At 44.5% G+C, this 13,523-nt stretch overlaps 1 protein-coding gene across 2 annotated transcripts in view; it reads right to left on the reverse strand.

Moving 5' to 3' along the window:
- The window catches only part of LOC147718160 (uncharacterized), a 467,639-nt gene that overhangs the window by 105,844 nt on the left and 348,272 nt on the right, over positions 1–13,523 (reverse strand). The window contains exon 1 of one of the 2 annotated variants that reach the window (XM_086919260.1): positions 3,308–3,768. The exons of the other annotated variant lie outside the window; for it this stretch is intronic. Within the exon in view, the coding sequence (XP_086775386.1) occupies positions 3,308–3,359 (52 nt within the window). The 5' untranslated portion in view covers positions 3,360–3,768. Of the gene's footprint in view, positions 1–3,307; positions 3,769–13,523 lie in introns of those variants that run through there. 2 annotated transcript variants of the gene reach the window in all.

Raw genomic sequence — 13,523 nt, forward strand, 5'->3', positions numbered from 1 at the left:
TCTGTAAGAGACGGGCTCGACACAATTCCACACAAGATTATGTGTAGATGATGATCTCAGCGCAGCTTCACACAAGATCATCTATTAATGATGATCTCCGCACAGCCCCTCACAAGGTCATCTGTAAGTGACCGGCACTACACAGCTCCACACAAGATCATCTATGGATGATGAACTCTGCACAGCCCCACACAAGGTCATCTATGGAAAATGAACTCTGCACAGCCCCACACAAGATCATCTATGGATGATGAACTCTGCACAGCCCCACACAAGATCATCTATGGATGATGAACTCTGCACAGCCCCACACAAGATCATCTATGGATGATGAAGTCTGCACAGCCTCACACAAGATCATCTATGGGAAATGAACTCTGCACAGCCCCACACAAGGTCATCTATGGAAAATGAACTCTGCTCAGCCCCACACAAGATTATCTATGGATGATGAGGTCTGCACAGCCTCACACAAGATCATCTGTAAGTGACGGGCTCTGCACAATACAACACAAGATTATCTATTGATGATTAACTCAGCGCAGCCCCACACAAAAAGTGTATGGATGATTAACTTTGTGCAGCTCCAAACAAGATCATCTATGGATGATGAGCTCTGCACAGCCCCACACAAGATCCTCTATGGATGATGAAATCTGGGAAGCCCCAAACAAGATTATCTATAGATAATGAACTCTGCAAAACCCCACACAAGGTCATCTGTAAGTGATGGGCTCTACACAGCCCCACACAAGATCCTCTATTGATGATAACATCTGGGCAACCCCACACAAGATTATCTATAGATAATGAACTCTGCAAAACCCCACACAAGGTCATCTGTAAGTGAAGGGTTCTACAGAATTCCACACAATATTGTCTTTAGATTAGGAACTCAGCACAGCCTCACACAAGGTCAAATATGGATGATGAACTTTGCTCAGCCCCTCACAAGATCATCTATGGATGATGAACTCTGCGCAGCCCCACACAAGATCATGTATGGATAATGAGCTATGCACAGCCCCAGAGAACGGAATCTATAAGTGAAGGGGTCTACACAGCCTCACAAAAGAGCATCTATGGATAATGAACTCTGCGCAGCCCCACACACACAAGGTTATCGATGGACAATGAGCTCAGCACAGCCCCATTCAAGATCTTCTATAGTTGATGACCTCGGCATAGCCCCACAAATGATAATTTACAGGTGATGAGCTTTGCACAGCTCCACACGGGTCATCTATAGATGATCGTATCCCCAATGTCTCATACAAGATCATCTGTAAGTGACAGCTCTGCACAGTCTTAAACAAGGACATCTATAGATGATGAGCTCTCAAAAATGGTGGGAATATCAGTGAAGCACTCTGTGCAGCTTCAGATTTGTCCAACTATATGCTATAAATTCTGCACAGCAACACACTTGTGAATCTGTAGGTGATGAGCCCTGTGTAGTCCCACAGTGGTGTAGCTATAAAGGATGAGACACCACACATCCAAAGGGAATAGGGCTTTAGCTGATGAATTCTGCACAGATGCACACAGATACTTTTATAGGTGATGCGTTTGACACACCCCAGTGCAAGGAGATCTATAGGTGATGAGTTCTACACAGTGTAGAGTTCTGCAGGGCCTCCATCTCTAGATCCTTAGCTCAACAAATCAGACACAGCTGCCCATCACTAGACCTGTAGGGGACACGTTCTGCCCAACCTACACATATATATCCATTGGTGACCAGCCATACTCAGTACACACAGATAGTCTGTATGCACTCATTCTCCACAGCGTGCACAGGTATGTTCATAGATGGCCAGTCATACAAAACACACATAGATAGACCTGTAGGGATGAATGCTGCACATCCCACACAGTTGCATCCATACATGACCAGCTATAGAAAGCGCACATGGCTAGAGCCATAGGGCCTCAGGTTCTGCAGATCATAGAAAGGTATATTCATTAGTGTCTAGTCATACAAACCACATACAGGTAGATGTGTAGGAATGAGTGCAGCGCACCCTACAGAGGTATATCCATATATGACCAGTCAACAGCACTCCCAGATATAGAAGTATTAGTAATGTCTCCACTGGGGGGTTCTAGGCTGATAAATCCTACACAGCTTCATTCAGCTCCTTCTGTATATATCCATAGGTGATCAATCACAATGCAACAACTAAAGGGTTAGAACTATAAGTGAAGAGTTCAATAGAGCTCCACAGGTTGAGCTACAGCAGACAAGCCATAGAGTGCCCTCACAGGTTTCTATAGGTGATGAGATATGCTCAGCATCCAGAGGTGGATCCAGAGCTGACTGTTCATACACAGCTTCACACAGCCAGTTATGTAATTCACAATTTCTGCAGAGTATACACAAATATATCCCACAAATGACAAGTCATACAGACATTATAGGGTAACATCAATCTATAGGTGATACACTTAACACAGCCCTCGGTAGTAGATCCAGAGCTGTCCTTTCATGCACAGCTAGGTCTGTAGTTGAAATATATCCCACATGTGCTCAGCCCAGCCCTCACTAGTAGATCCAGAACTGACTGTTCATATACAGTTTCACACAGCTAGTTCTGTATTTGGTGATTTCTGCACAGTCTACACAAATGTAGCCCACAGGTGACCATTCATATAGACTCTATAGGGTAAAATTATTAGGTGATGTGCTCAACACAGCCCTCACTAGTAGATCCAGAGCCCACCGTTCATACAGAGCTGGTCTTGTAGTTGACGACTTCTACACATTATACACAATATAACCCACAGGCAGCCAGTCATTCCGACAATCTATAGGTGATGCGCTCTGCACAGCCCTCACTAGTAGATCAGAGCTGACCGTTCATGCACAGCTTGTTGAGTGATTGATTCTTTCTGCACAGCCACACAGATCGATCCATAGGTGATTGATCAGACATGCAAAGACTTCAGGGTTAGAACTATAGGAGATGAGGTCTTCAAAGCTCCACGTATTGATCTACAACAGACTAGTCATAGAGCACCTGCATAGGTTTCTATAGGTGATGAGATCTGCCCAGCATCCACAGGTAGATCCATAGGTGACCATTCATACACAGTACCACATAGTGACACAGGCTGACATGTTGGTGAGTACTCAGACACAGCCTTGCACAGATGACTCTATAGTTGATGAACTTTTCCCATCCTAAACACATGCTACAATAGGTGTTCAGATCTGCCCAGCACACCTATGCACTTCTGCATTTTAGCTTCTACAGGAAGTCCCAATGGGTAGAGTCATACCATACAATCTGCTGGGCACCCTTACCTGTCCCAAAGAGGAGGGCAGCAGCCAGGAGGGAGACCACCTCAGCCTTCATCGCTTCAAGACGGAGCAGCACAAATCTGATGAAATGTGTGTGGTGTTTGTGACAGGGTTCTGAGGGAACTAAATATAGGGTCCTTCTTGTGTGGTGTCTGTTGCAGGGTTCTGAGGAGGTAAGTATGGGGTCCTAATTTTGCTTAATCATGTGGTGTTTGTGGCAGGGTTCTGAGTGAGTTCAGTATGGGGTCCTGCTTGTGTGGAATCTGTGGAAGGGTTTTGAGTGAGGTGAGTGTGGGTTCCTTCTTGTGTGGTGTCTGTGGAAGGGTTCTGAGTGAAGTCAGTATGGGTAGCTTCTTGTGTGGTGTCTGTGGCAGGGTTCTGAGTGAGTTCAGTATGGGGTTCTGCTTGTGTGGTGTCTGTGGAAGGGTTGTGAGTGAATTCAGTAGGGGGCCCTTCTCGTGTGATGTCCTAATGTGATGGAATACCTTTCCGGTGTCTAAGTCACTGGGTTTATATAGCAACTGTTGAGGAAATAAGGAAGGTGGTGAAAGATGTGCTTGTGAACTAGTTTGATGGTGTTTCCTTTAAAAGAATTGCTATCGTTGAAACACCCTCTCCTCAGGTAGTGTGCAATCGGGGTAATGACCAGCGTACCGAGGAATGCAAAGTTTAATGAGTAGAACAAAAGGGACCTGGCTGCCATAATGAGCAGGTGAATCACAGAAGAGAAGGCGAGGCAGACACTGATGTCTTCATGAATTCAGCAGTTAAAATACACTTTATTGCACCTCGTCCTTTATTATACACTTTATTGCCCCTCTTTCTTTAAAACACACTTTATTGCATCTCTTCCTTTAAAATACACTTTATTGCACCTCTTCATTTAAAATACCCTTCTTTTGAACCTTCAGGCTCGTCAGAGGTGAACTGGACTTCATTTATCGATTCTATACTTCGGAGGAGGTCTCTAATCCCTAAGTGGTGCACAGTTCGGGTTAACATTCATTAACAGGTGGAGAAGTGTGGCTCAATGGTTAGAGTGGCAGACCTTGATGCAGAGCGCTGGCCAGGGACCAGGGTTCGATTCCCGCCTCGGCGGGATCGGGCTTAAATTCCTCTGACCATATATTCTCGCCTCAGTGCTGAATCTAAGCATGGGCCCCACGCTGCAACTCTGGGCAATAGCTTGTTTAGTCTCCACAAAGGCCCCCAATACAGAAGGGATGCCTGGTTTCACCATGGGATGCCCAGGAGTGGACACCTCACAAGGAAAAGCCAGGAGGGGTTCCCTTGTGGTAGGAGTACAAGCGCCGGGATGCTTACGGGTTACGGTTCGCGCTATACAAATACAACACACATTCACAAATGTCATGTTGGTGTAAAGTGTATTTTAATTCAGAGACCAGGGGCCCGATTCACGGAACTAACTTAAGACAAAATCCTAAACTTACTACCATTTTGGTATTCACAGAAGGCACTTACTCATTTCGGTATTCACAGAAGTTAGGAATCCTAACTTTACTACTCCTAAGCTGAGAAAAATCCTAACTTTAAGACTTTCGGTATTCGCAGAAGGTATTTAGGAGTCCTAAAGTTAGGACTCCTAACTTCTGCAAATACCTAAATGAGTAAGTGCCTTCTGTGAATACCAAAATGAGTAAGTTCCTAACTAATGTAACTAATGAAAGTCATCGGTGCAACAGTAGAGCTGAAAAGAAGTTTCCAATTTATAGTTCACGGTGATTGGAATTAATTTTTTGTGCAGTTATGAAGTAAAATTCACCATCACTCATATTGTATTGTATTGTATATTGGATTTATATAGCGCTTATCACCCAGGGGTCTCTAAGCACTTGCCTTGGGAACCCGTCCTGGCTTTTCCCTGTGAGATAGCCCCTACAGGGCATCCCCAAGGTGAAAGCCAGGCATCCCGCTGCAGGGGGCCGTCGTGGAGATTAAGCAAGCTTAATGCCCTGAGTTGCAGAGTGGGACCTATGATTAGGTCAGGCACCGAAGCGAGAAATATTGAGTCTGTGGACATTTGAGCTCAAGACCCTGCCGCGTCGGGAATTGAACCCTGGTCCCGGGTCTGACCTCTGCTTCAGGGTCTGCCTGCTCTAACCAGTGAGCCACACTTCTCCACATGAAGTGACCTTTGTAATTTGGATAGACAGGGTGTGGGCTTTTTGAAGGCGCTTTAAATTTAGTTCCAACTGTGCACAAAATCCACAAAAACAAGACTGATCACATTGCAAATGCTTGTCAGTACTTGTATTTGCTGCCTTTATGACTCTGTGCACTTTATGACTGCTAACAGTGCTAAAGTGCTGGTGCTTTCTCCCTAAAACATGGTTGCATTTGCTCAGACCCAAATGTCAAATTAAATTTACTTGTGAGTCCCTAGTAATGTGCACTACCTGCGCCCAGGGCTCGCAAAATTAAATGTCACTAGGTTGCCTGCAGCACTGACTGTGCCACTCACAACAGTAACCATATACCATGCCTGCCATTAAAGGGCCTGGATGAAAGAAAAATACCTGGAAGTGTATCCAAGTTAACCTAGTGCACTACAAGTGTGTCACATAATAGTGTACAGCCAAAGTTATCCAAGTTCGATGGCACAACTATAGTACTGTCAATCCACAGTAATCAGAAACGATATACATAGATTCCAAAACTTTCAACAAATACTATCCAAAACACGAGTGCTTGTAGATCTGCGTTATTTATTCAAAACAGTCCATGAAGGAATAAATGGTTCAGCTTAAATTCAGCATGCAGAAGCAAGCTTCAAAGTTCCAGATGCATTTCGGGCTGTCTTATAGTAGCCCTTCATCAGGGGAATCTGTAACAAGCAAATTACCAATGATAATGAAAATCCATACTGTCATAATCAGAATTTTAATACTGACATAGGGCTTCAACATGGGTGACTGAAGAGCATTAAAGGGCCTGCATGTGCAGTTTACGGCCACTTTGACTTTGCATTTGAAACTACTTGCCAAGGCTTACATTCCACTTTTATTTAACAGAAGTGAACTCTAAGGCAGACACTAGGTAACTCATGTGGTACGGTGCTATGTCAGTAAAAGGAAGGACATTTATGTTTGTGTTTTACATGTTCTAGTAGCGGCAAATAGCTCAATTAGTTTTTCAATGCTGTGATGCGTACTGCTCCCATAGGCTAACGTCGGGAAATACGTAACATACCTGTAAGCTGAAATACCTGATCAGAGAGGCATAGCCTTTTCATATTTCAGATGTTTGGAATGGTCTTGATAAATGCTCTTTACTGGTTAAGTTGGATTTAACATTGCTGTTTTAGAAATTACACTTTTAGAAAGTGGGCACTTCTCTGCTCTTAATGTTCGGTGGGCCAGATGTATGTTTTTGTGGTTGCAAAAGGGAAATCGGTCTATTTGTAATTGCAAAAAAGGTCTGTGCTAAGTACATACCCTATTTTGCAAGTCTGTAACCTATTACCAACTCGCAAAATAGGATTTGCGACTCACTGTATTTCATTTAATTAAATCTTAATTGTTTACGTTATTTAAAACAATAACAATATGGGGGATCGTGGTCTGGCACCGAAGAATATGGTGGCTGGTTAATGCTCCCCGCACTGAGGAATATTGATTTTCTGACTGGTGGCAGCGTTTTGACACGCATTTCAACCTAAGGGTTCTCTTAAAGTATTGCTCCTGCATCACATCCTTAACTCATCACTCCAAACAGGCAAGATCCCAGCACACTGGAAAGTTGCAGCTGTTGGACCCCTACAGAAAAAAGCTCTACGGGACCTTACAGTCCTATCTAATCTACGGCCCATTTCGCTTCTCCCAGCTTTATGTAAAACGGCATGAGCCTGTGTCAACAAGCAGCTGACGGCTTATTTGGAGGAGAAAAATATTCTTCATCCTAATCAAGCTGGTTTCCGAGCACACCACTCTACAGAGTCTGCACTACTGTTTACAACAGAGACCATAAGAACTGCATTGGATCAGGGCAAGAGAGTTGTCCTGATCCTATTGGATCTATCTGCTGCCTTTCACACCGTGTCCCACGCTATTTTACTACATCACCTGACTAGTGCAGGCATAGCGAGCACCGTGTTAAAATGGTTCAAAACTTTTCTGACGTATAGACGGCAGGTTATTATGCTGGGCCAGTTCTGTTACGAAGAGAAGGAGGTTCGGTCAGGGGTACCTCAGGGCTCAAGTCTGAGCCCTACTCTATTCAACTTGTATATGGTCACCTTGTTTGAACTAATTTCCTCCTTCAACATCAGCACAATAGCATATGCCGATGACACACAATTGGTCCTAGTCCTATATGAGGACTCGACAAACGCTGAACAGACCCTGAAAGAGTGTCTGACTGGGACCTTTGCGTGGATGACTAATAACCACCTTAAATGCAATTCCGCCAAAACGGAAATTCTGCCGTTTGATCTAAAGACATTTTTAGTATAGTGAATGAGCTAGCTAATCCAGTTTGCATAGGGCTACTTGAGAATCCTTTACAAAAACTATGTGACAGTCTATCAGATATGTTTTTTAACAATAAAATTGATATAATCATAAATGACATAAAGAATGAGGATGTAATGGATGATGACCAGACTGATAAGGAAAGGACTAAGATGATTCCTCAAGAAGAAGCGATAGCACTAGACGACAAAATACAGAAAACATAAAAGTGAGGAGTTGAAGCCTCTGATCTCTACTATTCCCTCAGGGTCTCTGCTGAAATCCTGCCCCACCCGTTCTGTGGAAATAAAGATGGGATGAACTGCTTCTAAGATCACAAAAAATATGTAATCAATCATTCATTCTCCAATGGTGATGTACCATTGGCCTGGAAGAAGGCGATAGTTACCCCAATACTGGACAAACAGTGGGCAGATGTAAACACTCCTAGTAACTATCGCCCAATATCTCAGCTTCCATACCCAGTGAAGTCTGTGGCGAAATAGACCAGCAAAAACCTAGCTAGCTACTTGGAAACTCATAACATTTTGGAGAATGAACAAACTGGCTTCAGGCCAGCACACGGCTTGGGAACAGTGCTACTTCCTGTGGTGGATGAACTGAGAATTATGGTTGATGGTTTATTTAGAAAGTTTTATGTAGCGCAAACATGACCACCAAGGGTGTCGGAGCGCTTTACAGTTTATACATTAAGAAGGGTATAAGCAAACAAACAGATGGAGACTTCAGGCTGAGGCAGAGAGGAGTGCTTTGACTTCTTTTTTGAAGTGGACCGTGGAAGGGTTCACCCTGACTTCTGGGGGAAGGGAGTTCAAGATCCTCACAGCCATACCTGAGAAGGCTCGATTATAGGTCTTTTTTTTCTTGGATTTTTGTGGTTTGAGCAGCAGGGTGCTGGCGTCTCTGGAGGCTCTCGAAACTTAGGATAGCTCCCGTTTCTGGGTGAGATACAGAGGGGTCTTGAAGTGGATGGCTTTGTGTGCCATGCATGCACTTTTTAAGTGTATCTGAGCTTCATATGGAACCCTGCTCAGGGCCAGCAAGTCCAGAGAAAGATGGTTGTATTTTTTAGCGCCTGTTGTGAGCCTAGCAGTAGAATTGAGGGCAACCCTCAGAGGAGCCGTCTTCACTCTGGGCAAGCCACAAAGCTTTGCACTACTATGGTCCAGCTTTGAGATCACTAATGCTTGCACTGCAACCTTTAGGTCATGAGCTGGGAGATACGGTCTGAGTTTCCTTAGGATGCTGAGTTGGAAGTTCACTCCTTTGGTGAGGGAACTGATGTCCTTCTGCATGTTCAGACTTTTGTCTGATATAATACCCAGAGAGGATGCAGAATCTATGAGGTGAGGTCAGTTACCGGCAGAGAGCTTATTCAACCATTGTTTCATTACAGGAGATTGATTGTGGGGTGAAACTAGGATGAATTCAATTTTTAGGGCATTTAGCTTCAGGTGGTTACATGTCAGCCAGCTTTGTGTTTCCAGAAGGACTGAGTTGAGGGACTAGATGTCCTCAGGGAAGGCAAGCTTCAGGAATAGTTGGGTATCATGCACATACATGTGATAGGGAATGCTGGATGATTTTCTAACTTCTGTCAGAGGCACCATGAACAGGTTAAAGAGTGTGGGAGACAATGCTGAGCTCTGCTGAACCCCCGGAGTGACCAGTGCAGGATGGGACAGGGATTGGTTCCCCTTGAAGCTTTGGGATCTGTTCTGAAGGAACAAAGAGAACCAATTTAATACAGGCCCAGACATCCCCAACCTGTGTTCCAGGAGGTCAATTAGATTATCGTGTTTGACAGTATCGAATGCGGATGAAAGTTCAAGAAGGAAATATTTGCACGCTGCATTGTGGTCCAACATTTTTTGCGCATCATTCACAATGTACTAAGGCCCGAGCGGAAACCATATTGGCTTTGGTCCAGGAGTTGGAAATGGTTGATGGGGCTGCAGAGTTGGTTGAGCACACATTTCTCCAGGAGCTTTGCCAAGGTGGGGATGTTAGATATTGGGTGAAAGTTATGAAGGTCCATGGGATTGGCAGAAGGTTTCTTTAGGATCGGAGTAAATTGACCCAATTTTAGGCAATCTGGAATAGCACCTTGCCGAAGTGATGCATTAATGATCATAGTCCAAAGTAATAGTAAGGAGGATCTTACTTCCAGGAAAAGGTTCAATGGCAGAGGGTCATTGCAGTGATTGCAAGGTTTCAAAGTCAACAGCATTTGCATATAGTGCATTCCTCCAAGGTTCGGACAGACTCCAGGATGCATTGTTTTTGGGGAGGTGGGGCTGCCCAGGGTCAGTGATATCCAACCCTGGGTGAAAGAGGGAGATCAGTGGACTGATTGACAGGTGATCAAAGGCAGAGCGTAATTCAGTTTCAATCTTAATAGTCTTATCCATGAAGAAATCAGAAAATTCTTCACAGTTTGGCAATGTCCCTTGACCCAGTGACGAGAGATTAGGACGATTGTTAGCTTGGGACTTGATGAGTTTGAACAGTTTTTTTTTTTACAGTGTTTAGACTTCAGTAATGATTTGTCTAGATCTTTCAGCTGTGTTTGTTGTCAGCCATCACATCTTGTCACAGAGACTGCTAGAGATAGCAGATTTCAGGCAATCACATTCCCCCTCTTCTGTTCAGAGTTTGGGGGTATTTGCGGACTAGAAATTGTACATTGAAACTCAAATCAATAAGACAACCACCAAATTGTGTTTTTTACCACCCCAGTCAGCTAGAAAACTAGTAGTACCATGCACCATATTAAGCAGGATTGACTAATGGAGTTCACTTCTACTAGGAGCGCCAGATAAAGAATCTGTGTATGATACAAGCATTGAATTGGTCTAGATATGACTCAGCCTCGGGCACAATAAAAGAACTCCACTGGCTCTCATTCAGAGAGACAATTGTGTTTAGGGTCATATGTATAGTCCATAAAGTGTTTAATGGGATGGTAAAGACTTTCAGTTACTACAGTCCTCAAGGCATTTACGATCTGCATCATCTAACGTGGAATGTGTGTCAGGGTTCAGGAAATTGGACTGGGTGGGTAGAGCTTACCAGACTCTGGCAGCTCGGCTGTGGAATAAACTTTCAAACTAACCAAGAGCCATTCAGAACATGTACAGCTTTAGGAAGAGTCGCAAACATGGCTTTTCCGAAACTAGAGTAGGTTACTCAGTATTAGACTAACTGCTGCAGGAAGTGGGTAGGTTGGATGTGTTATTAAGGTTGTATGGCAGCACCATGGTACCTACCAGGTGAAAGTTTGTGCTTTATAAACGTCAGTCAATATTAATAATAATAAATACATGTATAAAAAATCACTACCTCATTATGTGGGGGTGACTATGTGGAGAAGTGTGGCTCAGGGGTTAGAGGCGGCAGACCTGGAGCTCGAGTTTGGCCCTGGACCAGGGTTCAATTCCCCGCCTCGGCGGGTCTTGGGCTCAATATTTCCACGGACTCGTTAATTCTCGCTCCGGTGCCTTCTCGACTCATGGGTTCACACTCTGCGACTCTGGGCAATAGCTTGCTTAATCTCCACAACGGCCCCTCGCGGTGGGATGCCTGGCTTTCACCTTGTGGATACCCTGTCAGGGTTATCTCACAGGGGAATACCAGGACGGGTTCCCTAAGCAAGCGCGGAGATGCCCCAGGGTAAGTCGTGCGCTATATAAGTTTCTTTCATTTCACTAGCAGATCATCTTGGCCTTTGACCAATAATGAAGCCAAGCGCGTAGTCCTGGGATACATTTTGATTATGCTCGAGTAATTTGTGTAATTTCTGTAATTCTGCATTACTTGTAAATGCAAAATTACAGAAAATTTCATGAATATGCTACTTTATGTAATTATGAGTAATTTGGCCCAAAAATACAACTACAGTCCTGTTACACTTAGTACTATTTTCTTATTGCAAAGGGGCATATGCACAATAGAAGTGGTGGTGTGCAGTGTTAGCCTCCTTGGCCTAACACCATGCTCTGCCACTTCTGAAACACAGGGCTGCACCATATTTACAACAATATGTTGCAGACCTTCTTCACCCCCTGCACCTGCGCTAAATTTGGACAGCTAGCGCCAACGAAGGCACCCTTGGACCATAATGCAAGGGAGTCTGCGTTACAGGGGGAGATTGTTTATGTGCAGGAAGGTCCCCCTTCCTGAACGTGAACAATCTTTAAATGGTTATTTGTAACTTCTATGTGTGTTGCTCAATGCAGCCCACATAGAAGTTGCAAAACGTAATTTCTTTAAATGATTGTTAATGTGCAGAAAGGGTCACCTTAATGGTCTTTTGCTGTTTTCTATAAGTGCTGCACAATGCAGCACACATAGAGATGATGCTGAGGATGACCAGCAATGGAGTTTGTGCTGTCCCACATTAGATGTCGATATCCAGGTGGTCGGTGTCCGGTGGGAGCACCAACAGGCCTTGTCGACATTTGGACGAAGATGAAATGGTGCAATATCAGGACTAAAAAGGCCTAAGAGACTCGCCACGTTGAAGTAAGTTATGGTCGGCCTCGAGCAAGCAGGGGAGCCTATTAGAATCAACAGGGGCTGAAGATCTCTGGAGACAAGAGTCACCCAGCCTTAGCAACGGCCACACACTGAGGTGCACAGGGATTCAGTTCTGGCGGTGTTGACAAGGGATCCTGGACTCAGACTTGGTCTGAAGACGGTGCGGGCCTCAAAGAGGTTGCAGAACCACCTTCTGTGTTACTGATCCTGTTGGAGTCCATAGGAGCCCAGGATCATCCAATCAGTCAGCTACATTGAGGTGCCTTTGGTTGTCTTTGGATGTCCACAGGCCCTGGATGGAACCTGTTGGAGTCCATAGGAGCCCAGGATCATCAAATCAGTCAGCTACATTGAGGTGCCTTCGGTTGTCTTTGGATGTCCACAGGCCCTGGATGGAACCTGTATGGAGCCTGGACACTAATGATGCAGCAGGCTTGCAGAATGAAGGGATCAGGAGGACACAGAGTCTTCCTGGTTGCAGTCCTGATTCCCAAAGTGAAGTCTGATGTGGTCAGTCCGATGTGGTCAGTTCAACACATTCAGAATGTCCAGAAAGCAGTTAGATCTGAATTGAATCAAAAGATGAATCTGGGGACCCACCCTCACGTAAGTCCTTAAGTACCATAAGGAAGGGGTTGGGTTGATTCAGGAGTCCCTCCGCAAAGGAGGGGCTGGACAATGGGGAGGATACTCCCATGTCCTTTGTCTAGTTTCACATCAAAGCAGAAGCCAATGGCTCCCTTAACTGGTTTGAGCTGGAGTATACAAGAAGGGCACCAAATGTGCCCCTGACTATTGTATTCACTATTAGCATAATAAAAATAAATGTATGCTGTGTGGATGCGGTGGGAGTAAGGGTGTGTATCTGTGCATGTTTGAATGTGTGAGAAAATGTCTCTGTGTGTGTGTGAAACTGAGATTGAGTGACAAGTAGAGAGAGGGACTGACAATGAGGGGAAGAGTTATCAAGAATTTGTGCCGACAAATCTGAAGAAAGTGTCCAAAGAAATTGATCATCTTTTTTTTTAAATGTCAGAATCTCCCCCTTACTATCTTCGGCAGGGTAAACCTAGTCAAAATGGTAATCCTGCCGAAGTTGACCTATCTGTTTGGGGCTGTTCCACTTGACTTTCCCGGAAAATGTTTGGGCAAAATCCAAAGAACGATAGGGAGCTTTATATGGGCCAACA

The sequence above is a fragment of the Lissotriton vulgaris genome, chromosome 4_2 (genome assembly GCF_964263255.1).
Source record: "Lissotriton vulgaris chromosome 4_2, aLisVul1.2, whole genome shotgun sequence".
Classification (NCBI taxonomy): Eukaryota; Metazoa; Chordata; class Amphibia; order Caudata; family Salamandridae; genus Lissotriton; species Lissotriton vulgaris.